Source organism: Zootermopsis nevadensis, unplaced genomic scaffold (genome assembly GCF_977971745.1).
Source record: "Zootermopsis nevadensis isolate Lab colony 2312 unplaced genomic scaffold, Znev_1.0 Znev_ptg000030l, whole genome shotgun sequence".
In the NCBI taxonomy this organism is placed as follows: domain Eukaryota; kingdom Metazoa; phylum Arthropoda; class Insecta; order Blattodea; family Termopsidae; genus Zootermopsis; species Zootermopsis nevadensis.
In genome coordinates, this window is record NW_028259162.1 from 19626488 (window position 1) to 19652166 (window position 25679).

General features: G+C 40.2%; 1 protein-coding gene across 4 annotated transcripts in view; it reads left to right on the top strand.

The window, feature by feature from the left end:
* The window catches only part of LOC110832482 (follistatin-related protein 5), a 205766-nt gene that overhangs the window by 149402 nt on the left and 30685 nt on the right, over positions 1-25679 (top strand). For 3 of the 4 annotated variants that reach the window (XM_022069531.2, XM_022069530.2, XM_022069533.2), the window contains exon 3: positions 23138-23297. In XM_022069531.2, coding sequence (XP_021925223.1) covers positions 23138-23297 — 160 coding nt within the window. The remainder of the gene's footprint in view (positions 1-23137; positions 23298-25679) is intronic. The other variant, XM_022069532.2, reaches the window with a different exon arrangement.

Sequence of the window (25679 nt, forward strand, 5' to 3'; positions counted from 1 at the left end):
CTGTCGTCAGGCAGAACACTAAATAATAATAAGATGAGGTGGTCTAGCGGTTAGAACGCTGGCCTTGTAATCCTGGGGTCTCGGGTTCGATTCCCGGCGGTGCCCGAATTTATAACTTGTGTTGGGCAAGGCCGTGGTCTAGGCAACACGGAGTTTTCCTCCGGGGGCTTCCCCGGTTTCTCCGTGGCATCCCAACAATTACTCCATTCACACACAGAAGAAGGCAATGGCAAACCACTTCTGGATCATCTGCCAAGAACGTATATGAACAGGTCCCAGTCCGAGAAAAGGATGGAAGGATCCTGTTCATATGGACCTGTCGTCAGACAGAACACTAAATAATAATAAGATGAGGTGGTCTAGCGGTTAGAACGCTGGCCTTGTAATCCTGGGGTCTCGGGTTCGATTCCCGGCGGTGCCCGAATTTATAACTTGTGTTGGGCAAGGCCGTGGTCTAGGCAACACGGAGTTTTCCTCCGGGGGCTTCCCCGGTTTCTCCGTGGCATCCCAACAATTACTCCATTCACACACAGAAGAAGGCAATGGCAAACCACTTCTGGATCATCTGCCAAGAACGTATATGAACAGGTCCCAATCCGAGAAAAGGATGGAAGGATCCTGTTCATATGGACCTGTCGTCAGACAGAACACTAAATAATAATAAGATGAGGTGGTCTAGCGGTTAGAACGCTGGCCTTGTAATCCTGGGGTCTCGGGTTCTATTCCCGGCGGTGCCCGAATTTATAACTTGTGTTGAGCAAGGCCGTGGTCTAGGAAACACGGAGTTTTCCTCCGGGGGCTTCCCAGGTTTCTTCGTGGCATCCCAACAATTACTCCATTTACACACAGAAGAAGGCAATGGCAAACCACTTCTGGATCATCTGCCAAGAACGTATATGAACAGGTCCCAGTCCGAGAAAAGGATGGAAGGATCCTGTTCATATGGACCTAACGTCAGACAGAACACTAAATAATAATATCATGAGGTGGTCTAGAGGTTAGAACGCTGGCCATGTAATCCTGGGATCTCGGGTTCGATTCTAGGCGGTGCCCGAATTTATAACTTGTGTTGGGCAAGGCCGTGGTCTAGGCAACACGGAGTTTTCCTCCGGGGGCTTCTTCCCCGGTTTCTCCGTGGCATCCCAACAATTACTCCATTCACACACAGAAGAAGGCAATGGCAAACCACTTCTGGATCATCTGCCAAGAACGTATATGAACAGGTCCCAGTCCGAGAAAAGGATGGAAGGATCCTGTTCATATGGACCTGTCGTCAGACAGAACACTTAAAAAAAACTGTCTGCCAAGCCGTTGGCAATGCTGTAAGTGTTCCACTTATTGTAGGGATCTACAATATTTAAAATTACGAGTCCCGCTGTCTTAATTGACGTATCCGATCTCTCGTGAATTACTAAGAGATTTTTATCCAGAATAATGTATTACGGGAACATATTTAAAATCAGCACAGGCGCCCAGGAAATTCTGTGAACGCAGATGACTCGAATTTTCCATGCCCCATATTCTGGGCCTGGTGATTCGTCGGATATAAGAATGGGGAATGAGAGACCTCTCTGTTTTGAATACGAAGCAGACCAAAGTGGTGTTTCTGAAGACTTGCCACGAATGCACAAAACCTAGCAATGGCTGGCAGTGGTTCGCTTCTGCAAACTTTAATTAAGAACAGACAGACGATAATTTTCTCCATTCTTCTTTATGAAGTTTCAGCAGCTCTAAACTTTCCTTCAACTCGTGTTGTGCTGCCCACTTTGCGTATAATTTTCAGTTTTTGTTTACTAGTTGGTGTAATTACTGAGATCTCCGTCAAATGTCGGCCCCAACTTTCAAGACCGATTCTAGGGGCTTATTTCTTGCTTTGAGAAACGGGAACGTATATTAGCTGTGATTAGTACGAACTGAGCCCCTCGCCTCTCATTTCGTGAGAATATTACGACTGTTTCTCAACTTGGGTTGAACCTGCACAAAACCAATGACGTGGGGTCTGCCTGCCGTTGGTGCCCTGTTTAAACGACGGATAGCTAGTAATTTTTAAAACGCGTTTTAATGAGAAATTAGCATTTAAGAATTATCTACACCAGTGGTATTCAACTTTTTTTGTTCGCGTACCCCCAGATATAATTTCTCTTCAACTTTGTACCCCCAAAGTTGTTGGTGTATAATTCAAATTATACATAGTATATAATCTACATCTAAAATAAATTAAATAAATTACATTACTGATTATTCAGTGTTTATCATAAAATAATATTTTTTTAAAAAAATTTCACGTACCCCCTAAGATGTCTTGGCGTACCCCCAGATATAATTTCTCTTCACCTTTGTACCCCCAAAGTTGTTGGTGTATAATTCAAATTATACATAGTATATAATCTACATCTAAAATAAATTAAATAAATTACATTACTGATTATTCAGTGTTTATCATAAAATAATATTTTTTTAAAAAAATTTCACGTACCCCCTAAGATGTCTTCGCGTACCCCCAGATATAATTTCTCTTCACCTTTGTACCCCCAAAGTTGTTGGTGTATAATTCAAGTTATACATAGTATATAATCTACATCTAAAATAAATTAAAGAAATTGCATTACTGATTATTCAGTGTTTATCATAAAATAATATTTTTTTAAAAAAATTTCACGTACCCCCTAAGATGTCTTGGCGTACCCCCAGATATAATTTCTCTTCAACTTTGTACCCCCAAAGTTGTTGGTGTATAATTCAAATTATACATAGTATATAATCTACATCTAAAATAAATAAATTACATTACTGATTATTAAGTGTTTATCGTAAGATAATATATATATTTTTTAAAATTTCACGTACCCCCTAAGATGTCTTCGCGTACACCAGGTTGAATACCACTGATGTAGAGAAGCTGACAGATTCTCTCCCTATGTCGAACCAGAGGATTAATTTAAGTCTTCACGGAAGTCCACTGTCAGTTCAAATCCTGAGTTACATCAATCTAATCCACACTGTCATATTACAATTATAAAAAAATCTATTTTAATTGTTTCCCCCCGTTTGCTCCCACGTCTTCAAACCGGTCTCTTACCCTGTGGGTTTCCAACGAAAATTCTGAGTGCATTTCTTGTTTTCTACATAATTTCTACCAGTAGTGGAGCGTGACTCTTTATAAAATGTTATCCAAATCCTGAAGAAGGGGTTGTAAAAATTTAGAAAATTTCTCTTTTTTTCATACGTAATCTTCCGTGATGCACAATCAGAAGTCGGTTCTGCCGTGTCCAAGTGTCTCTAGTGCTACTGAACCATGAAAGGAATACATTTTATTTTTAGGTTTTTTCAAAGTTTTAGCCGGGCTAACACGGTTAACACTAACGCTCCTCCCCTGGTCGCTAAACCAACGACTCTCTAACAATATTTGTTGATGGGTTTAGATAAACAATTAACGGATAAAAAGATAAGTTGATTTTAACCCGAACAAATTTAATACATGTCCTTAAAACTTTATAAGCTTATATTGTCCTGGCCCTGCGAGAACCATTCGGGTTAATTTCCATCAATTATTTGAAACTCGACAATGAAAACTGTTGGTTCGTAATGGACGTGGTCGTCCCCGACCTGAGTATGCTTCATGGCTGAAGTTTGTCTCAGTGATGTTCGGTGCGAGTACGTTACGTCACGTGACCTTGTCCTGCTTGGTCACAGCGATATTGATTTTATTGATACATTTGAATTGTATTGAATTGAAACCACAAATAGATATATTAATGTGGGTTGCGTGACGTTTTGAACATTCTGTATGTATTAAGATGCTAAGAAATTTATAACTCATTAATAAAGACGAAATATTATGAATTATTGTCGTCGTAACTATGGGTGTTGAAACATGACCGGCTATATTCTTACATGACGCACGACGCCACACGCACAGACGCGTTCTGTTTTTGGTTTTCTCGTCGGAAATCAGGCTAGAAAGGAGTGATCTGCTGTTCAAGGCACGTTCTACTATAGATTTGCATAATCGACTGTGATAATGAAAGCGAGATCTCACTCCTGCTGTAAACAGGAAGTTCCCAGCTCTCCAGGCGGCGATTGGTGGAATTAAACGCCGGATAAGTTCCGAGAACTGTTGTTCACAGTTTTGTCTCTTCACGCACTGAATTTCGAACGTTTTGAAACAGAGTGTGAGACCTGAGAGGGAGGAAATGGGAGAAAATTACATTACAAGGAACTTCATGATTCGTATTCATCTTATATTACGGTGGGAATTTTGTTCAAACACTGTTTACTTAAAGCTGCAATAATACACGTGGGTGGGAAGATTATGTTAAGAGAATGCAGAAGATTAATCAATGTAGTTCCTAAACTTAAGGAGGCAAACGACAGAAATTTTATTCAGACCTTCAAGCAAATAGCAGTTTCAGTTTGACCTAAGAGTCCAAGTCTACAATTACCCATAATGCCTTTTAACAAACAAGACCAACATGACTTCTTCACCGCCGTGGGAAGTTGACGTCCTGAAACTCGTGCTTTGAAGCATTTAACCGCTGAAAACACAAATATCGTGTACATAAAATTTAGCAACCGGATTCGTACTTCTTAGAAAACATACCGCACCTCAGATGGACGAACAATATGGCCGGAACGGAATCTTCTCCGGGGTGTGGTCCCACGCGACAGGAGGCAAATGTTAGAGAATTTTTTGAAATGTTATACTTGAGGCAAGAAATTAATTTACATCAAATCTAAAACTTCTTGACGATGGTGAAGAGTCAATTGAATAAAAATTTACTTGGATATTATCCATCGTCTAGTAATAAAACGTAAAAAACGTAAAACGACGTTTCGGAGATGGGGCTCTATCTCCGTCTTCAGGTTCCTACTCAGTTGGAGTTGAGATAGAGCCCCATCTCCGAAACGTCGTTTTACGTTTTTTACGTTTTATTACTAGACGATGGATAATATCCAAGTAAATTTTTATTCAAATTAATTTACATTTGCAACATTTTTCTTTTGTCTAACCTTTTAGTGTTTTCAGTATGCCCCGTCCACAACCGGCTAATAACGATAATAACCGAAATAAATATAAAATGACGAAGATACATCTCAGCTATTTTATCTTAGACAAATACGAGGTGCGATCGGAAAGTTTCAAGACTGTGTCAATAGCGGGCGAACCGGATGTAGTACGAGCTTCTGCCGCTAGGGGGTGCGGCCTACATTCATAGTGAATCAGTGTGCCAGGCGGCATCATCGAATTAGCATTTGTTTCTTAGTTACGGGCGTTTTGGTAGTGCATTACACCGACCCTCCTGCGATTTCGGAATGGCGGATATGTTTCTTTTTACTAAGATGGAGGCCGCTTCTAGACAAGCCCTGCAAGCACAAGGTGAAATCCACGGAGGCAATTTAGCTGCAGCATTACAGTCCTTTGGAAATGACAACCGAAAGAATTTTTTAGAAAAGAAAAACATGGTAAATTTTTGGCATTTCTGCACAACTGGCAACACTGTCTGCACTATTTCGTAACAAATGTGACAGAGATCTGTCGGTTAATAATTTATTTAGGGAATATTCGCTGTTTATGGCGAGAACTACACGTAACATGAATACACTTTGGAGTTAATATGATTTACGGAACGCTGGAACAGGTAGCTTGAGGGTCGTATACATGATCACCCTGAGTTCTATTCTCCTTGCATTTCTACCTCGCCCACTTGTATGTACTGCGCGGAGTAATCCTGGAACTCTACGCTGTGAACGCGATAAGAGATCACAGACGTTTGTGCTGTCTGCGTTGTCTTGGCATTACTTGTCTACTTTTATGGGTTCCATGAAAGCATACTCCTGCAAACGAAAATGTTTGGAGCACCGGTAAAACGTACGCAGAGCAAAAACAATTTGTTGATAATGTAAAGGATAAGAATATCACAAGTCTATTATTTTATCTGCTGTAATGTGATGTCTTTCGTCAGAAAGGAGGAAACCATTTTTCAGCGGAGTCTGTAATCCGTAAACTGCACAAAGACTGAGACAATTTATTCATCAGTGAAGTCTGTTCCAAACGACACCATAAACTCAAAATGTTTTAAAGGTATAAACTTTTAATTCTCAAAACAAACATCAAGAGAGAAACAAACATTTTTATGGTTTGTGTGCTGTATTTTTGCACACTGGAGGTACAATGAAACATTTTTTAAAGTGTACTGAAATTAATGTAAAATTATAATTTTTATTAAATTTTCGAAATGTATTTTTTATTCAGACTGATTAGCATCGTCTGTGTGTTCTACATTCCAGGATTTAATTACAACCTGATTTTTATGCCCTGCAGTCAGTGCGTTTTGCTAGTGTTAATTAATATTATCGTTCGGCTTTTAAGACTGGGAAATCCCACAGAATATCGCAATTAGCTGAGATTCGAACCACATAACTCCACAGCAGAAAGTAGAACCGAAACTTTAAGCAATTTCCGTCGAATGTATGAATTTCGAGCTTGTATTCCGCCATTCAAAGGAGAACTGTGTGAACAGTTCATAATCATGGGATGGTAAACACACGTGCAATTCTTAAAGCATCTTCAGAAAATTTTTTCACTCCTTTGGGTTAATTATACTTTTCCTGTTTGTCAAACTTCTCACGTCTTACAGAAACTCTTAAGGAGCGTCACAATTCTATATGGCATGTAATTGCGGAAACTGACACGTGACGGCGCTGCGACCGTCTCTAATTACTTCACGTCATTTGTTAATGAACAACAGATCTTATATTAAGTCTGCTTCTTGGCACTGTCTTGCGCGAAATACAATTTAATCTTCTAGGGTTATTCACCTTACTTCAAGAATACTTTCGTTGAGAGTGTTGTGCATATTAAGATATCTCGAAAAGTGTCTGGAAACACCCTTTGTATTTATACACTCGTTAACAATATTGAAGCAAATGAAATACCTGCTTTCCGTCCAAAGAGACGAGGAAATGATTATATACAGTGAACTGACGAGGATGGAGGAATAATTAAGTTGGTGTAAGTAAAAAGTAAAGTTTGTCCCACTATACGCCATGTAGGCGTTTGGGGGAGAGGAGGTATAGCTCCTATCTTTCCTGACCTCGGCAATAGATGGGGGTGAGTGGTCAGCGTCACGCTCCGACCGGCTTTACCCCCGGGAAAGGACCCCGGTACCCATTGTAGAGGAGGCTGGGTGGGCTCCAGAGCGGATCTGGACGCAGAGGCCAGAGGAAAAATCCTCTGCCCCTGTCGGGGATCGAACCCCGGTCGTCCAGCCCGTAGTCACTATACTGACTGAGCTATCCCGGCTCACAATTGGTGTAAGTACAGATAATATTAGTAACTTATTAAAACATCGTATACTGTGACATACATAGGAAATTTATATTTTTATTTCAATTACATTTGTGCTTAGGGTAGGTGTACGAACACAATTGGTCAGCTGATAATCTTTTTTTTTGTTAAAATACGACGTTGGGCTACAATTGTTATTTTGTTGTTATCACGTGCAGAATGAGTTTTTTTAAAATGTTACTGAAACTACTGTTATATCCATTACCGTCTCCTCACAAAATAAAAATAACAGATATCGCTATTCAACAATATTTATTTATTATTTAGTGTTCTGTGTGACGACAGGTCCATATGAACAGGATCCTTCCATCCTTTTCTCGGACTGGGACCTGTTCATATACGTTCTTGGCAGATGATCCAGAAGTGGTTTGCCATTGCCTTCTTCTGTGTGTGAATGGAGTAATCGTTGGGATGCCACGGAGAAACCGGGGAAGCCCCCGGAGGAAAACTCCGTGTTGCCTAGACCACGGCCTTGCCCAACACAAGTTATAAATTCGGGCACCGCCGGGAATCGAATCCGAAGCCAATAAATAATATGCTCGAAAAGAGTTGAAAGGAATTGGCCTCAGCAGATTGTAAGATAATTACATCGTTTGTTTGAAAGGAGTGGGGAAAATCAAAACGAACTTCACTATCAGAACACAATTTATACGATTCGTATTTTCTTAACATGCAAAATCAGCGGATGCTTAGAATCAGATGACGACGTACGAGGTGCGATCGGAAAGATTTAAGACTGCGCGTATAAAAACCCGTACACTTATCTCAGGTATTAAATTCATCCATCACCCTCGAAGTAGTTCCCCTGGGAGTGAACACAACGATCCCAGCGCTGCTGCCAAGCCTGGAAGCATCCCTGGAAATCTTTCTTTGTCAGCCTGTCAAGCACCATCTGCGATTCTGCCTGAATCTCTTCTATCGTCTCAAATCTCCTTCCCTTTAGCTGAATTTTCATCTTTCGGAAGAGGAAGAAGTCACACGGAGCTTAGAAAGGAAGTTGGGGTCGGTTCTTGCAAGATCTTTGAGCTCCTGACAAACGAGAAGTCAAGTCGATTCTGCTTCTGGTCCTCAGACAGGATGCGTCGCATGTGGAGTTCTTCCTTTAGAATCAGCTGACAGATCCCAAAGCCTATCCCAACAATGTCGCACAAGTCGTTGATGGTACGACGTCGATCTTCGTGAATGGCCTGCCGAATCTTCGTAACATTTTCGGGCGTTGTGCTCGAAGATGGTCGTCCAGAACGCTCGTCATCATCGACAGAGGGTCGGCCATTTTTAAAACGTGAATGCCACACAAAAGTTTGTGCACGACCCATTGCGGACTCTCCAAATGCTTGCTTTAGCATTTCATAGGTTTCCGTAGCCGTTTTGGCGAGTCTTTGGCAAAATTTGATGCACACGCCATTCCGAAATCGCAGGAGGGTCGGTGTAATGCACTACCAAAACGCCCGTAACTAAGAAACAAATGCTAATTCGATGATGCTGGCTGGCACACTGATTCACTATGAATGTAGGCCGCACCCCCTAAAGGCAGAAGCTCGTACTACATCCGGTTCGCCCGCTATTGACACAGTTTCGAAACTTTCCGATCGCACCTCGTACTGTACTCACTGAGGTACGAGATGATTTTTGACCTGTAGATGACGTATGTTGTGAAATTGTAAGCGGAATTTATAAACCCTGTCCCAACCTGGAATCGAACCTACCATTTTTTTTTTCGAATACGAATAAGGACGTCCAAGCAGTGCGCGTGACCTGCATTGCTTGTGTAATGAAATATCTTAAATTCTGTTAGGTTTGTTGTGACGTGACTGCTCTACGTTCCACGTTATATCACGGGACAGGGACTGAGGAAAATCACAGCAAGACGCTGCATTGTCATGTGAGCGAACAATGGAGGCTGCTCGTAATAACTTTACCTCGCTCGCTTTCATCTTCCTTTGGTCCTATTAGAAAAGATGGAAAAATAATCCGCTTCGTTCCAGCTTTGTGTCATCTACCTAATTGAAACATCTCGAGGCTTCATATTGCGCCCTAGGGAAATTTCATCCTTGGAAGGGATCTTTATAGCTCTGGCAAGATGGAGTTGTGTTGTTTCTTGCTGTTACCTATAGAGGCGCTACATTCAGTTCTGTTGAATTTACTGTATCATAAAATTTAATTACTAACAATAAAATATATGAATTATTAACGAAAATATCTCGTGACACTTCATCTGGTCTCAGAAGAGACATCAAATGAAAACTTGGTTTTTGTCTGTCTGTAAAACTGCGAGAGAGATACCGTGCTATTAAAATTATTTTCTCACGGGATCCATTAGTTTTAATGCAATATTCAGGTATTATTACCGCATTTAACGCTGTTACAACTATTCAAGTTATTTAGTTAGTAACGTTTCTGATAGCAGGTGACAGGTATTGTTAATAATAGAAATAATATGATGATAAAACCCATTATATTAACGTCATTTTCCATTAAGGTGGAAAATAAAATGAATACCTTGAGTAACTCTTTTATTTTTAAAGTTAACTGAAGATGAGATGATAATGTTGCGTCATATTGTGTTGAATATATACTTGTTCAATTTTTATCAGTCTAATCACAACAAAATATTATTATTAAATATTAAAATATTACAATTAACATTTAAATATTTAAAATATTTAAAATGATGCTCTCATCATTTTAAATATTTTAAATATTTAAATGTTAATTGTAATGTTTTAATATTTTAATATTTAAATATTTAAAATGATGCTCTCATCATTTTAAATATTTTAAATATTTAAATGTTAATTGTAATATTTTAATATTTAATAATAATATTTTATTGTGATTAGACTGATAAAATTGAACAAGTATATTAACTGAAGATGTGTTGCAGAGAGGAAGATTTGTGATGAACTATAAAAGACAATTTGTATGTAACATTTATTTTTGTTTGTAGTAGAAAGGTTTGAGCCTTTAGGGGTGGATCTTGAAGTTCTGTTAATTGAAAATCTTATGTGTCCACATAATTACGTCATTTAATTGTTACTGTTGGTATTTTGGGCTACAATTCCTTATCGACGTGCACATGGATACTAACGTTTCGGAGGAACGTACTGCCTCCATCTTTAGGGCTGAAGGGTACTTACATTACACGTCATTACTACCCACAAGTCAAACATTGATATATTCTCTGCTGTAATATTCTCAGGTCTCACAGGACTATGGATGTGTAACTTTTAAATTATAAATTTGAGAGATATCTATATACGAATTTAAATTTTTTTTGGTGATATTAAGCGATACAACTTTTTTTCAGTGAACTTTTAAGTTAAATATTCATAAAATATGTGAAGTTACTGGAATGGAAGGCAAGAACGCCAAGCGACGATGATATGCGTGGGTTCAGTGTCATCCGTTTACGAGCCCACGTGGACCGAACTGATATCGAACATGGTCGACTTCAATTTTCAGAAGTCCCAGAGAGGTCTGACCTCCAGGCTACCCCGCGGCCTCTAATTGCAGTGTGACGAGATGGAGAAGAATTTTTGTGGTACGTTTTGGATCACTAATCTGTATACACAATAAGTTATAAGCTGACAGTGATCGATGAGGTCAGGGCCGTACTCTCAATATTGAATGTCAGCATAAGTGGATACGCTCCGCTGTCATTCAGCCAAGAGGGCGTTATTCTGTTAACGCAGCAACAAAATTCGGTTACGGACAGGTTCCGATACATCACGTTATTATTCTGTTACGAAAATGTTCAGAACGTGCTTCAGATTATTAAGGTAAAAGCTTGCTATAATTCTGTTTGGTGTTGTTTACATAAGAACGCGTTCCTCGATGAACATCAGACGATTCACAATTCGGCTGTTATTCCATAACGGCACCTTCCACGGGTTTCCATAAATATTGAGATTCGGCTTGCTGTTATTCGGTATAGATTCCTCTCCGCGTCTCCTCTTAATATCGAAGTTGCCACTGTACCAGGGGTAATCCGGATGGAGCTGCTTTAACATTTTAAACACATTTCACGAAAATCTTCTTTCCTACACTTTTAAAAGTCGCTGCCCTAAAGTGAAATCGTGCAGAAGAATTTTGTTTGTTTGTTTTTGTTAGCCCCTAAGTGAAAATTTAATTTACAAAATAAATGTAACTATGTCGAAAAATTGATTTAGTTGGATGGGATTGTATTTGCAAAATAATTTAAGAGTGGCAACGTCTAACTTCACATCCGGCGTAAACATTAGGGGTTATACAGAAACCGACTTTTGAAAAAACCGGTTTTAGAATTTTTACAAAAAAATAATTAAAAAAGTAAAAAAATATTTATACTTATTTTAAAAAATTTCAGTTTACTTAATATTTATGGAACTACAAAAATATAACAAAATAAAATAAAAAACTAAAATAACTAAAATCCGTACAAAATATAAGTTATAAATTTTTATTTCATTTAGTATTTTTCTTCAGGAAATACGATTTCAAAAAACATAAAATATCCACTGAGCGATTACCTAATCTTGTTCTTATTCTAGATACAAAATTGCCTGAAATAGAAAATACCCTCTCACTGGCTACTGAACTTGGTTTTATCGTTTTCAGGGCATTAAATAATAAATCCAAATTCTTTGTTCTTTGTAGTCTTACTTGTGCCCGAGGCTATTTCAAGTCAAAATGTTAACGTTTTTAATTAATTACTTAATTAATTAATTTTTACATATTAATTCTAGTATCAAAAATCGGTTTTTTAAATTTTAAAAACCGGTTTTCGAATTTTACAAATTTATCCAAAAAAAAAAAGGTTTTTAAACCCAGTTTTTAAAAACCGACAAACCCTAGTAGACATTTTGGTGAAAAATACACCAGCTCAAGTGCACAGTATTCTCAGTTTAACCTGAAATATTATTATTACAAATATAATTTATTTTGTAATTAAGAATTACGGTTAAATTTAGTTAATCATTAAACTATCCTCGCTTTCATTCAGATAATGGTGATAATGCACTTGATATGTGGGATTTGAGATTTCCACAGCGGTGAGTACGAAGATGTCTGTCTTCTGGGCTATAGCGCCGTGTAGTCTGATAGCAGTTTACCAACGTTTCAGAAGTCCTTGCTGCCTCCATCATCAGGGAGATGAGAACTTCCCTGATGATGGAGGCAGCAAGGACTTCTGAAACGCTGGTAAACTGCAATCAGACTACACGGTGCTACAACCCATAAGTCAAACATCTTCGTACTTGGTATGTAATATCGCGGCCTGCTGCTTTGTTGTAAAAACTATACCCGTCCCGAGGCCACTTAAACTTTACCCATGCCTCAGGTATAACGTCGACTAATAGGCTGAGTGAATAATAATGAATTCACGACTATATGAAAGGAAGCTGTCGTTGCCTGATTGAAGGTAATATCCCAATATTGGAGAACGTGAGAAAAATCACGAAGTTCTCGATCGAAATAGACGGGTCTCCGGGCTGAGATTTGAATCCTGAATACGAAGCAGGAGTGCTAACCACTCGGCCATGACACTGGACCTTAACAGGATCCATTTATACAAGGTCCTGAGTGTCTCACTTCGTTTACCTCGTACCTTCGTCTTACGAGAGATTTAACACGTGTTATAATGGAAACATAATTTACATACGAGGTGCGATCGGAAAGTTTCTAGACTGCGCGTATAAAAACCCGTACACTTATCTCAGGTATTAAATTCATCCATCACCCTCGAAGTAGTTCCCCTGGGAGTGAACACAACGATCCCAGCGCCGCTGCCAAGCCTGGAAGCATCCCTGGAAATCTTTCTTTGTCAGCCTGTCAAGTACCATCTGCGATTCTGCCTGAATCTCTTCTGTCGTCTCAAATCTCCTTCCCTTTAGCTCAAAGATCTTGCAAGAACCGACCCCAACTTCCTTTCTAAGCTCCGTGTGACTTCTTCCTCTTCCCAAAGATGAAAATTCAGCTAAAGGGAAGGAGATTTGAGACGATAGAAGAGATTCAGGCAGAATCGCAGATGGTGCTTGACAGGCTGACAAAGAAAGATTTCCAGGGATTCTTCCAGGCTTGGCAGCGGCGCTGGGATCGTTGTGTTCACTCCCAGGGGAACTACTTCGAGGGTGATGGATGAATTTAATACCTGAGATAAGTGTACGGGTTTTTATACGCGCAGTCTTGAAATTTTCCGATCGCACCTCGTACGTGGCTGTTTTGTTGCTCGGCAATGCTTAATTAACAATTCAGTGCCACCAACATAAATAATAGACAACTGTTCAACGATTATTACTGTCGAAGGACGGGAAATTTGTTTGGTGCAGATAAAATTGCGGTCTGAACATTGTTTACGTCAATATTTAACAAAAATTTCAATGTATCGTCGTTGATTTTGTGTTTATTTACATTCGTGGCATATTTGTTTTACAAGTTGATGTGATGAAGTGTTTCGAAATAAAAGTGTTGACCACGTTTTCGTCTTGTAAAATAATACACGTTCAAGTACTCACCTCGCTCCTTGGTTCTTATTTAAACGTTTCTTTAACATTTGAAGGTGTTTATTTACTTCTGAACGAAGACTGTTTTCGCTGTAATTTAGTTATGTTTCTTGTAATACGATCCACAAACAGGAAAATCCTGTCACCCTTTCCTTTATATTCCACGCTGTAAACCGCTATTCACGACATTTTACGTGCTTGTTTATTTATCCTGACCCCTGTGTTAGGCTGCCCAAATGCTGCACACTAATCTATATTAATAGCTGCTGCATAACGCTATTAGCCCGTATAGAACATCCATCGCATTTATATTATTTCGTAAAGTATCTCATAACCACTGATTTGACAGTTTGTGTGCGTGAGTAGAAATTCGAATGAAAATCGCCCATTTTGAAAGCTAACAACAAAAACAGATGAAGTGGCGAGGGGAATCCCCGCAGATGATGTTGACAGATATGAATGCTGTGTTTGATTTACTTTCGAAATAGGATTCAATCCGCTTGTTGTATTAAAATATCTCCTATAATATTGGATGTCATGGCGATCCGGCGTGTAAAAAATTTCGTTCTCTTGCAAAATCCAAACCGGGAACATGACTGTGAGAAGCCGTGGCCAACTTTAAGGTATTAACTCGGTATATTTCTGGAGAGAATGATAAAGACCACTAAAACGTCTCGCTCAGGATATTTGGCCTCTGATCAAAGATTCGAAGCGACGTATGTCTGGGCATGAAGGAGGAATGCTAACCCCTGCATCAACATTTCGTGTCGATAAGTTTATCACCGACCCAAGTGATCTTGTATAACACTTTTCCTTAAATTTAGAACCATTGCCAACTCAAGTCTCTTCTTCAAATTGCAGGTATACCAATTTACAGAATGTCCCGAAGAGATGGATACACATTATAATTTATTTATTATATTTAATGTTCTGTCTGACGACGGGTCCATATGAACAGGATCCTTCCATCCTTTTCTCGGACTGGGACCTGTTCATATACGTTCTTGGCAGATGATCCAGAAGTGGTTTGCCATTGCCTTCTTCTGTGTGTGAATGGGATGCCACGGAGAAACCGGGGAAGCCCCCGGAGGAAAACTCCGTGTTGCCTAGACCACGGCCTTGCCCAACACGAGTTATAAATTCGGGCACTGCCGGGAATCGAACCCGAGACCTCAGGATTACAAGGCCAGCGTTCTAACCGCTAGACCACCTCATATTATTATTATTATTTAGTGTTCTGTCTGACGACAGGTCCATATGAACAGGATCCTTCCATCCTTCTCTCGGACTGGGACCTGTTCATATACGTTCTTGGCAGATGATCCAGAAGTGGTTTGCCATTGCCTTCTTCTGTGTGTGAATGGAGTAATTGTTGGGATGCCACGGAGAAACCGGGGAAGTCCCCGGAGGAAAACTCCGTGTTGCCTAGACCACGGCCTTGCCCAACACGAGTTATAAATTCGGGCACCGCCGGGAATCGAACCCGAGACCCCAGGATTACAAGGCCAGTTAACCTTGTGTGTATACATATTTTTTGAACAGACTATAGTTGTAGTTTAAACAGTGCCTCTGAAAGGTTAATATTTTCCTACCACCTCTGAGTTTCAAGTTGTCTCTTCTGAAAAGTCTTCATCGCCAAAATTCCCTTTCTAATTTTGTCTTAAGCTTTCGGACCTTTTAAATGTATCTGTTCTGATACCAGGCTACCTGTAAAAATTCGGAATTTTCTCCTTATGAAATACTGTAACTCACTTACTTCATCGCCCTGTCTAAATATTTTTCTAGACCTTTCGTTTTTGACTAGTTAAAGTCTGTTTGAATAAAGTAGTGATTTTTATTTTGCGTTGGCTGTCAGTGGTACAAAGTCGATAAACGAACCAAAAACTGGTGTACTCTATTTGTATTGGGACGTGTTATCAAAACTCGCTTCGCGTGTTGTGATGTCAGCTGTTTTGTGAATGACTGAATCGAGCGACCTTAAACGTGACGATATCCAGTCATTTTCAAGATAAGGCTGCCACAGAAACAAAGTCAGCATTTGCTGCGTCAAGTTTTCGCTTCCGTAATCTGAAAGGAAACGACTGGAGTTTCCAGAAATATATAAGACAAGATAATATTAAAGTGGATCTTATAGAATTAGATTGTGTAGATGTGAACTAGATTTAAGTGCTTCGGTATGAGATCCGATGGAGGATTTTGTATTGTCGGTGATGAATCTTAGGCAAAGAGGGGTCTCCTGAACTAGTAGATGCCTAGAAACATCGTAAAAGGTAACGAATGTTATGATCGACTCTAAATGTAGCTCTGTTGAAAAGATAGAAATACAGGGTGTCCGGACGTCCGAAAAAAGGAATATACGAGGTGTGATCGGAAAGTTTCAAGACTGCGCGTATAAAAACCCGTACACTTATCTCAGGTATTAAATTCATCCATCACCCTCGAAGTAGTTCCCCTGGGAGTGAACACAACGATCCCAGCGCAGCTGCCAAGCCTGGAAGCATCCCTGGAAATCTTTCTTTGTCAGCCTGTCAAGCACCATCTGCGATTCTGAAAGAATCTCTTTTATCGTCTCAAATCTCCTTCCCTTGAGCTGAATTTTCATCTTTGGCAAGAGGAAGAAGTCACACGGAGCTAAATCCGGCGAATAAGGAGGGTGCGGGATGACGGCCATGGTGTTTGAGGGCAAAACTGCGGAACTTTGAGGGCGGTGTGCGCTGGCGCGTTGTCATGATGCGTCGCATGTGGAGTTCTTCCTTTAGAATCAGCTCACAGGTCCCATAGCCTATCCCAACAATGTCGCACAAGTCGTTGATGGTACGACGTCGATCTTCGTAACATTTTCGGGCGTTGTGCTCGAAGATGGTCGTCCAGAACGCTCGTCATCATCGACAGAGGTTCGGCCATTTTTAAAACGTGAATGCCACACAAAAGTTTGTGCACGACCCATTGCGGACTCCCCAAATGCTTGCTTTAGCATTTCATAGGTTTCCGTAGCCGTTTTGTGCGAGTCTTTGGCAAGAGATTCAGGAAGAATCGCAGATGGTGCTTGACAGGCTGACAAAGAAAGATTTCCAGGGATGCTTCCAGGCTTGGCAGCGGTGCTAGAATCGTTGTGTTCACTCCCAGGGGAACTACTTCGAGGGTAATGGATGAATTTAATACCTGAGATAAGTGTACGGGTTTTTATACGCGCAGTCTGGAAACCTTTCGATCGCACCTCGTATATCTTTTTGGGGCACTCTGTATTCATGGAAGACGGTTGCTAGAAAGACCAAGAAGGAGATGCAGAGATATCTTTAAGATTGGTCGTACAATGACAAGTTGATGGAACTGTCTCATGAAATTGGGTTATTTTGCAAGATATTTAATTAAGTTCTCGGAGATTCCTTTGAAAGAACCCGAACTTCTAGGAGTTCCTAAGAGGGAAGGCTAGTCGGGCTCTGTCTCGACCACGGGGAGCGCACTTAAACCGTTCCAGAATCCCCACAGCGTCAAACCCTCCCCCATCTTCGTTTCCGATTGAATTATTTAGTGCAGCTGTTTCGCCATTCTCTCTTCTCTTGTTTTATACGTCGTGTGGTTATGGGGTAGGGGGTTATATGCTCCGCGCTGTGCTCTTTTGAACATTTCTTATGCATGACATGGATTTGGGAAACTCGGCTCCTCTACGCCTTGGTGTTGTCAAATATTTAAATTGAAGATTTAGTGTTTCGAAGAACTATTTCAGTATTGGAAACTCTTAACGTGCCTGTTAGAGTCCTTTTATAACGACTGTTTTATCAGCTTCTCGGGAATATGGAAACAACTATACACCAAGTCGTTTATTATAAGTAACGCTCCCTCAGAGGGGCAAAGTACCTCTGGGTCACGAAAATAAGACTTTTTCATAATGATAGCCGGGCTAACATGGCCACGGTGGTCTAGCGGTTAGAACGCTGGCCTTGTAATAGTGGGGTCTCGGGTTCGATTCCCGGAGGTGCCCGAATTTATAACTTGTGTTGGGCAAGGCCGTGGTCTAGGCAACACGGAGTTTTCCTCCGGGGGCTTCCCCGGTTTCTCCGTGGCATCCCAACAATTACTCCATTCACACACAGAAGAAGGCAATGGCAAACCACTTCTGGATCATCTGCCAAGAACGTATATGAACAGGTCCCAGTCCGAGAAAAGGATGGAAGGATCCTGTTCATATGGACCTGTCGTCAGACAGAACACTAAATAATAATAATATGAGGTGGTCTAGCGGTTAGAACGCTGGCCTTGTAATAGTGGGGTCTCGGGTTCGATTCCCGGCGGTGCCCGAATTTATAACTTGTGTTGGGCAAGGCCGTGGTCTAGGCAACACGGAGTTTTCCTCCGGGGGCTTCCCCGGTTTCTCCGTGGCATCCCAACAATTACTCCATTCACACACAGAAGAAGGCAATGGCAAACCACTTCTGGATCATCTGCCAAGAACGTATATGAACAGGTCCCAGTCCGAGAAAAGGATGGAAGGATCCTGTTCATATGGACCTGTCGTCAGACAGAACACTAAATAAATAAATAAAAGCCGGGCTAATACGATATTAAATATAAAAATTATCCTATTTTTAGAATGACCTTAAATGTTTAGATAAGAAAGGTACATTTTCCCATTATATTAAACACGTGTAAGCCCTGTCTAGTGACTGATTGTCGGCGATGATTTCATATATGTTCGCCAGAAATCCTTCCTGTGCACAGACAGAAGTTAATCTATTGTAATGAACTGGCCATCTGTTAATTAAACATTATCTAAGATTTTCTCTTAATCCACTATCTTTGCCTAAATTACTGATGCATAATAAAATAAATTAAACTGGTACCAACCTTGGTTTAATTTTTATCTCACGAAAGCCTTAAAGATTAAATCACTAGACGTACACTCAATCAAGTTATAAAAATCTGGAATTATTTACGACGATTTTTAAATTTTATTTAAATTTATAAAATATGGAGATAGTTTTAGGATTTTGAAGTGATACTGGTTGGGTACTTCGTCTATAAAATACTAATAAATATGTAATTATAGAAGTGAAAGGTAAAATGACGTATTTAAATAGGTTTGGCACGTACGTCGTGCACAGATGTGTACAAAGTAGCTGTGATTTGCCTACGATAAAGTTTAAGCTCTGATTGATGGCGAAGATACACAAATATTTTAACATCCATGTATTTCATGATACTGAACTACTGTGTGTGTGACGAGGCTGATACTGAATACAAAACTAATACAGAATTTCAAAACACGTTTTATGTCGTTATTTCTGGAGACAGGGAGACTTTGAAATTTATGAGCCACTGAAAGACTCTTTTACTAAATATATTTATTTTGTACAGTCTATACACAAACGTTTGAAGTTTATTGGTGTTGTAAAAAATTATATAATATTAAAACATTTTATTGTGTAAAATATTATATTAGCGCTCTTAATCGTAAATACGATTTTACATTATATTTTTAGCGCTTTTTTTAAAAAAATATATATAAAAAAATATAATGTAAAATCGTATTTACGATTAAGAGCGCTAATATAATATTTTACACAATAAAATGTTTTAATATTATATAATTTTTTACAACACCAATAAACTTCAAACGTTTGTGTATAGACTGTACAAAATAAATATATTTAATCAAACACAAACATGACGCATATAAGATACAAACTCTTTTACTAGTAAAAGTATCCAAATATTTTTGTTTTATTTCAAAATAAGAGTTGAATATTCTGATTTTTTTTGCATAACTAGTCATGTAATTTTACTAAGGAAATAGAGCAACGAATTGAAGTCACTGAAAGTAAAACTTTGTAAACAGAGAAACTGCGAAATTATTTAATTCTTCGGTTAGAAATGAAATGATACGTAGAAGGAAAGCTTAGGTACAGTTACACTCGTCCTTCAATTTTATGAATGTTATGTTGACTTCATAAGCCATGAAAATGTTCTTTCGATAGTATTATTATTATTATTAGTGTTCTGTCTGACGACAGGTCCATATGAACAGGATCCTTCCATCCTTCTCTCGGACTGGGACCTGTTCATATACGTCCTTGGCAGATGATCCAGAAGTGGTTTGCCATTGCCTTCTTCTGTGTGTGAATGGAGTAATTGTTGGGATGCCACGGAGAAACCGGGGAAGCCCCCGGAGGAAAACTCCGTGATACCTAGACCACGGTCTTGCCCAACACAAGTTATAAATCTGAGCACCACCGCGAATTGAACCCGGGACCCCAGGATTACAAGGCCAGCGTTCTAACCACTAGTACATCCATATTTTAATGGATGAACATTTTTATTTTCCCAGAACGAAATATCATTAAACCTGTGATTTTGTTCGCATGAGATTTACATACGTTGCCAGTAAGCATATCCATATATGGTGATGAATTTGATGAACTCTGTCCTGTCATGACATATGTAGAAATTAAACTCATAGAGTGACCTGATAAGTCAGCAATTTTAATGAGGTTTATATTCCAACCACAAATATGCAGCGTTTAGTTGAATATACGTACTAATGTTCTTTCGTTTGCCAGATAAATTTGCTCTAGCTGAAAGAGTGTTTTCACAAATGACGCAATTGTGGTCATCGCCATTTGAGCGTTTCTAAGCTTGTGTTTCTGTTGAGATACTAAACCTAATTAAAGGACGATTGTCTGGAATATCACGCTGAGTTACAACACAATAATCCAATTCTGAAAATAGATACATTCTTCAGAGAAGTACAGCGATGTAAAGCTAAGTAAGAGTGAAATGAATAATTGTGATCAGATTTCTTAAAAATGTGTCACGGATTTAAATCCGTTGTTCTCCTATCTTTAAATAATGGCCGAGGACTCCGAACCGATAAACCATTGCATCGATGGTGCTGAATTCTAGTGATCAAGATGCAGGTTATCTGAATGTCATGGCACCTGGGGCGCGAATTATGAAACTTCCAAAATTATTCCGTTCTGAGAAAAAAAAAACGGGACTGGTGTCCTATGTTCTGCCTCCGTGCTAATGACGATCTCGATAAGTTGAGAATTGTGCCATGGCTCTGTGACGTCAGAGCTGAAATCCAATAACCTGCTTTGAAGTATGGGCGACACATGTCCCCTGAGAAGCTAGTCCATCCGCCTTGAAGATGCATTTATGCTTCGTTAAACTCCAGATCTCTGGGGAAAGGACCAGCATCAAGTGGATCTGTTGCGTTCAGGGATGAAATATAAAAACTAGGGCCTGTGCTCTATCCTACATTTTTTTTTTAAAAAAAAGAGAAGACGTTCCAGGAGCCCCTGTTAACGAGGCCCACACTGTTTGAGTATCTTCAAGAGTTTTTGTTCGGTAGTTTGGGCATGAAGGTGATGGATTGTGTTGAGATTTGAGAAAAGTTCTTAACGAAGAACTTCATAATGATTTACAGTAAATGACGAGTGACCTGATCAGTGTCTAAACTGGGATGGACCGGAATGGAGAAAAATCCCTTTTGTAAAGGTTAATCGAACAAGTCGCGAAATGCACGTATCGCTAACCATTTCTGGTGTATTCACCAGAATTTGAACTTCAATCTTTGCGAAAATAATCAGTGCCGTTACAATGTTCTGTCTTCAATGCACTGTCTCTGGACGTGGTGTTTTGTGATTACTGAGGGTCCCGCGAGACTCCTCCCTCACGTACTTGAGCGGCTGCCTGGTGCTTTCCAACGAGGGTTATCCAGAGGTGTAATTTCTCAATATCGAATTCCGTGTCCAGTCACCTCCGTACGAAACAATACACAGGCAAAATGTTTTCACGTGAAGTCTCCGTTGATGTGCCCGGTTGTAATTGAAACTAAAATGTCGACAAAGGTTTAAAACTCCCCGGATTCAAATTCCATGAAAATTCTTTCAGAGATTCTCTAGTTGGAACATACGGACCGACGGACAGACATACCAACATGGCAAAGCTAATAGATTTAATCCAATTTCAGACGTTTGTGGTGATAGTGATGAACTTTTGGGTTTGATTGCCAGAAATCTACAGTTTCCTTACTTACAGAACGTAATAATTTTTAAACAAGGTTTTGAGTCAGATTTTGTTATACAAAGCGAATCCACTTTACCCTAGCCGTGACAATTTTCTCTTTCCCTGTTTTATTACACAGAGTTAAAGAAAATGGGGACTCTGTCTTTGGGCAAGTACTCAATGGCATCTTTCAACTTAAATGAACTCGACGCTTCCGGTGGAACGTATTCGGAAGAATAATTTCATATCACCGCCACGGTGGTCTAGCGGTTAGAACGCTGGCCTTGTAATCCTGGGGTCTCGGGTTCGATTCCCGACTGTGCCCGAATTTATAACTTGTGTTGGGCAAGGCCGTGGTCTAGGCAACACGGAGTTTTCCTCCGTGGCATCCCAACAATTACTCCACTCACACACAGAAGAAGGCGATGGCAAACCACTTCTGTATCATCTGCCAAGAACGTATATGAACAGGTCCCAGTCCGAGAATAGGATGGAAGGATCCTGTTCATATGGACCTGTCGTCAGACAGAACACTAAATAATAATAAGATGAGGTGGTCTAGCGGTTAGAACGCTGGCCTTGTAATCCTGGGGTCTCGGGTTCGATTCTCGGCGGTGCCCGAATTTATAACTTGTGTTGGGCAAGGCCGTGGTCTAGGCAACACGGAGTTTTCCTCCGTGGCATCCCAACAATTACTCCATTCACACACAGAAGAAGGCAATGGCAAACCACTTCTGGATCATCTGCCAAGAACGTATATGAACAGGTCCCAGTCCGAGAAAAGGATGGAAGGATCCTGTTCATATGGACCTGTCGTCAGACAGAACACTAAATAATAATAATATAAATAATATAATTTCGTTCTGCATTGGTCTGGTCTAATACCTACTTTGAGTCAAAAGCAAATGGTGTGTTATTTTCCTGGAAAGCAGCTTAACGTATTGAAAATTGCTAAATAACTTGAAGTAAGGCAGTTTTGTACAGAGTTTTGGTGAACGAACATGATTCCTCCTATCCATTGGGTACCGGGGTCCTTTCCCGGGGATAAAGCCGGCCGGGGCGTGATGCTGACCACTCACCCCCATCTAGTGCCGAGGAGAAGAATGAGTAGGAGTTATATTACCTCTCCCCTCAAGCGCCTACATGGCGTATAGTGGGACAGCTTTTCTTTACTTTAAGTTCAGTTTGCGTGCATGGAAAATATTTAAGGACGTGCTACAGAAACAATTTTTATTAATGCAGTGTAATTTATGGAATCACTACAAGGTCGCATTCGCTGACGGCACGTGTCTTATTCTTCCAGCAGAAGTCGCGTCATCATAGAGACTTCACTCTGGGCCCACCGCCGTTGCTGAACACGGTAGCCGCCCCCAAGCCCAGCCCCCCACCGCCCCTAGAAATAGATAATTTGGAAGAAGATGACGACTACGACCCGGCGGAGGACGAAATCTTCACCAAACAGAGTAAGTGAGATTGTTTTTTGTTTTTCATCTTCATAACCGTGTTCCAGTCAATAAACAACTTCTTTGTTTGTTTAAAGTTGTTATACAGGGCTAGTCTAAATGATGTTCTCGATTTTAAAAACATGTCACTCACGTTTAATGAAATTCAGATGCAGAAAATTGGTACCGATGGAAAGAGAAACTCTCCAAGTTTATGTTGGTATACTTCGCGGCCGCGTAGTAACACTGTTCGCCGCCAGGGGCGATATGAGAGAAAATGGCTGCCATCGAAGACAGGGGAGCCTTTTGTGTTGGATATCCACGTTCATCAGTCTGTTATTAGTGTGAAACGGCATTTACGAACCAAGTTTGCGGCAGATCCACCCAGTGGACATATAATTCGTAAGTGGTATTCCGAATTTAAGAAACGGGGTTGCATCTGTAAGAGAAAGTCAGTAAGCGAGCAACGTGTCTGGGAGGAACTCGACTACAGGCTGGATGTGTGCCGAGTTACCAACGGGGCTCACATCGAACACCTGTGGTGTTTATTTATTAGTGTTCTGTCTGACGACAGGTCCATATGAACAGGATCCTTCCATCCTTTACTCGGACTGGGACCTGTTCATATACGTTCTTGGCAGATGATCCAGAAGTGGTTTGCCATTGCCTTCTTCTGTGTGTGAATGGAGTAATTGTTGGGGTGCCACGGAGAAACCGTGGAAGCCCCCGGAGGAAAACTCCGTGTTGCCTAGACCACGGCCTTGCCCAACACAAGTTATAAATTCGGGCACCGCCGGGAATCGAACCCGAGACCCCAGGATTACAATTCCAGCGTTCTAACCGCTAGACCACCGTGGCGTATTAATGAGGTATGCAAAATAAACTTGGAGAGTTTATCTTTCTATCGGTACCAATTTTGTGCATCTGAATTTCATTAAACGTGAGTAGCATGTGTTTAAAATCGACAACAACATTTAGACTAACCCTGTATTTGTGTGAGTGATCGACGTGTCATGTTACAATTTTGTTATGCCATGTTATGAAACTTCTGCAACTTCCGAATCACAATTTTATATGATGAGCGGAAATGCCTCAGTCCATGAAGTGGCCGGAAAGAGGATTCATTTTCAACAGGGATAGAATTTTCGCCTTTACCACCGCGTTCGTATCTGCTCTCACATTCGCCCAGCGTTCTGTCAAATGGATGCCGGAAGCTTTCTCTCAGCTGGTAAAGCAATCTGAGCATGAAGTCGACCACTGAGGTTCAGGTCGTGACGGGAGATGGAAAGCTAAGTGATTTGCTTTGTGTCTCATTAAATTTCAATGCGTTGTGCTTACACACGTCGGAAGCTTTATCTTCATATGTCTCGGTTTTCTGGTTTTGTGGTGAGTGTTAATGGTATTCAGACTTGTTTTTGCTTTTGAAGATCGCATTAAACATTGATCTCAAGGAAAAAGTGTGAAGAATGGGTAATTTAAAGGCTACATTGCAAAGAATTTACGAGTTTTTCAAACACGTGTCGATACTCCTTCGAAATGTAACACGAATCACATTATAAATGAGAGTTTCTAATTGTTTTGTGTTCAGTCTGACTTAAGAATATTTCACGGTCTTTCTGACACGAGTCATGCACTAGACAGGAACGTTAGCGCGATGTTTCTCGAAATCCAGGGAGTTCCTCGGATCTCATATTTCCAAAATTAACCTTGCTTAAACATGATGCATTACACGTCGAAAGTCTGTGATACCAACTTGGGAAATAAAATTTTCTCCCATAGCTCTCGAACATTTAATCTATTCGAGGACCTGAAGGCAAAATACAACCACATTTTTATATAAATATTTCTGTACTTTGAGTCACAAAATTTTAATTACCGACCCATGTATGTACTCTAAAACAATTATTCTCATCACGTTGTTAGGAGTGGGAATCTACGTGAACAGATACTATCTTCTCTAGAATTCGATTATGTTCTAAGGTTGGCATGATTTTCATGTCGGCTTTTGACGATAGCCACTACAGAGACCCACAGATCGCCAGGCATAAGCTCCACTTCCGGTCGACTGGGGTTTATCCTCGTCCGTCATATCGAAATCCGATTTCAAGGGAGGAATTCTTATTCCACTCACATTCTCTTCCCTCCACACTCCTTCTGTTTGCTGAGGCCCTAGTTTGTGTTACCCAACTCTGAAAGAAAGAGAGACACGGACAGACAGAGGAGGATAAAGGCTCGACTCCGATTCCAAAATCACTGACCGATGTCCAGAGAGGCAGAGTCTAGAAAGAGACTACGAAACTAGAGATAGATATATCTCTCTCTTTCATGAAATACAGATGGTACCTCCAGAATCAGCCAGCAGTGTATCCGCTTGGATTATCACACGTCGTCAGAAAGATTTTA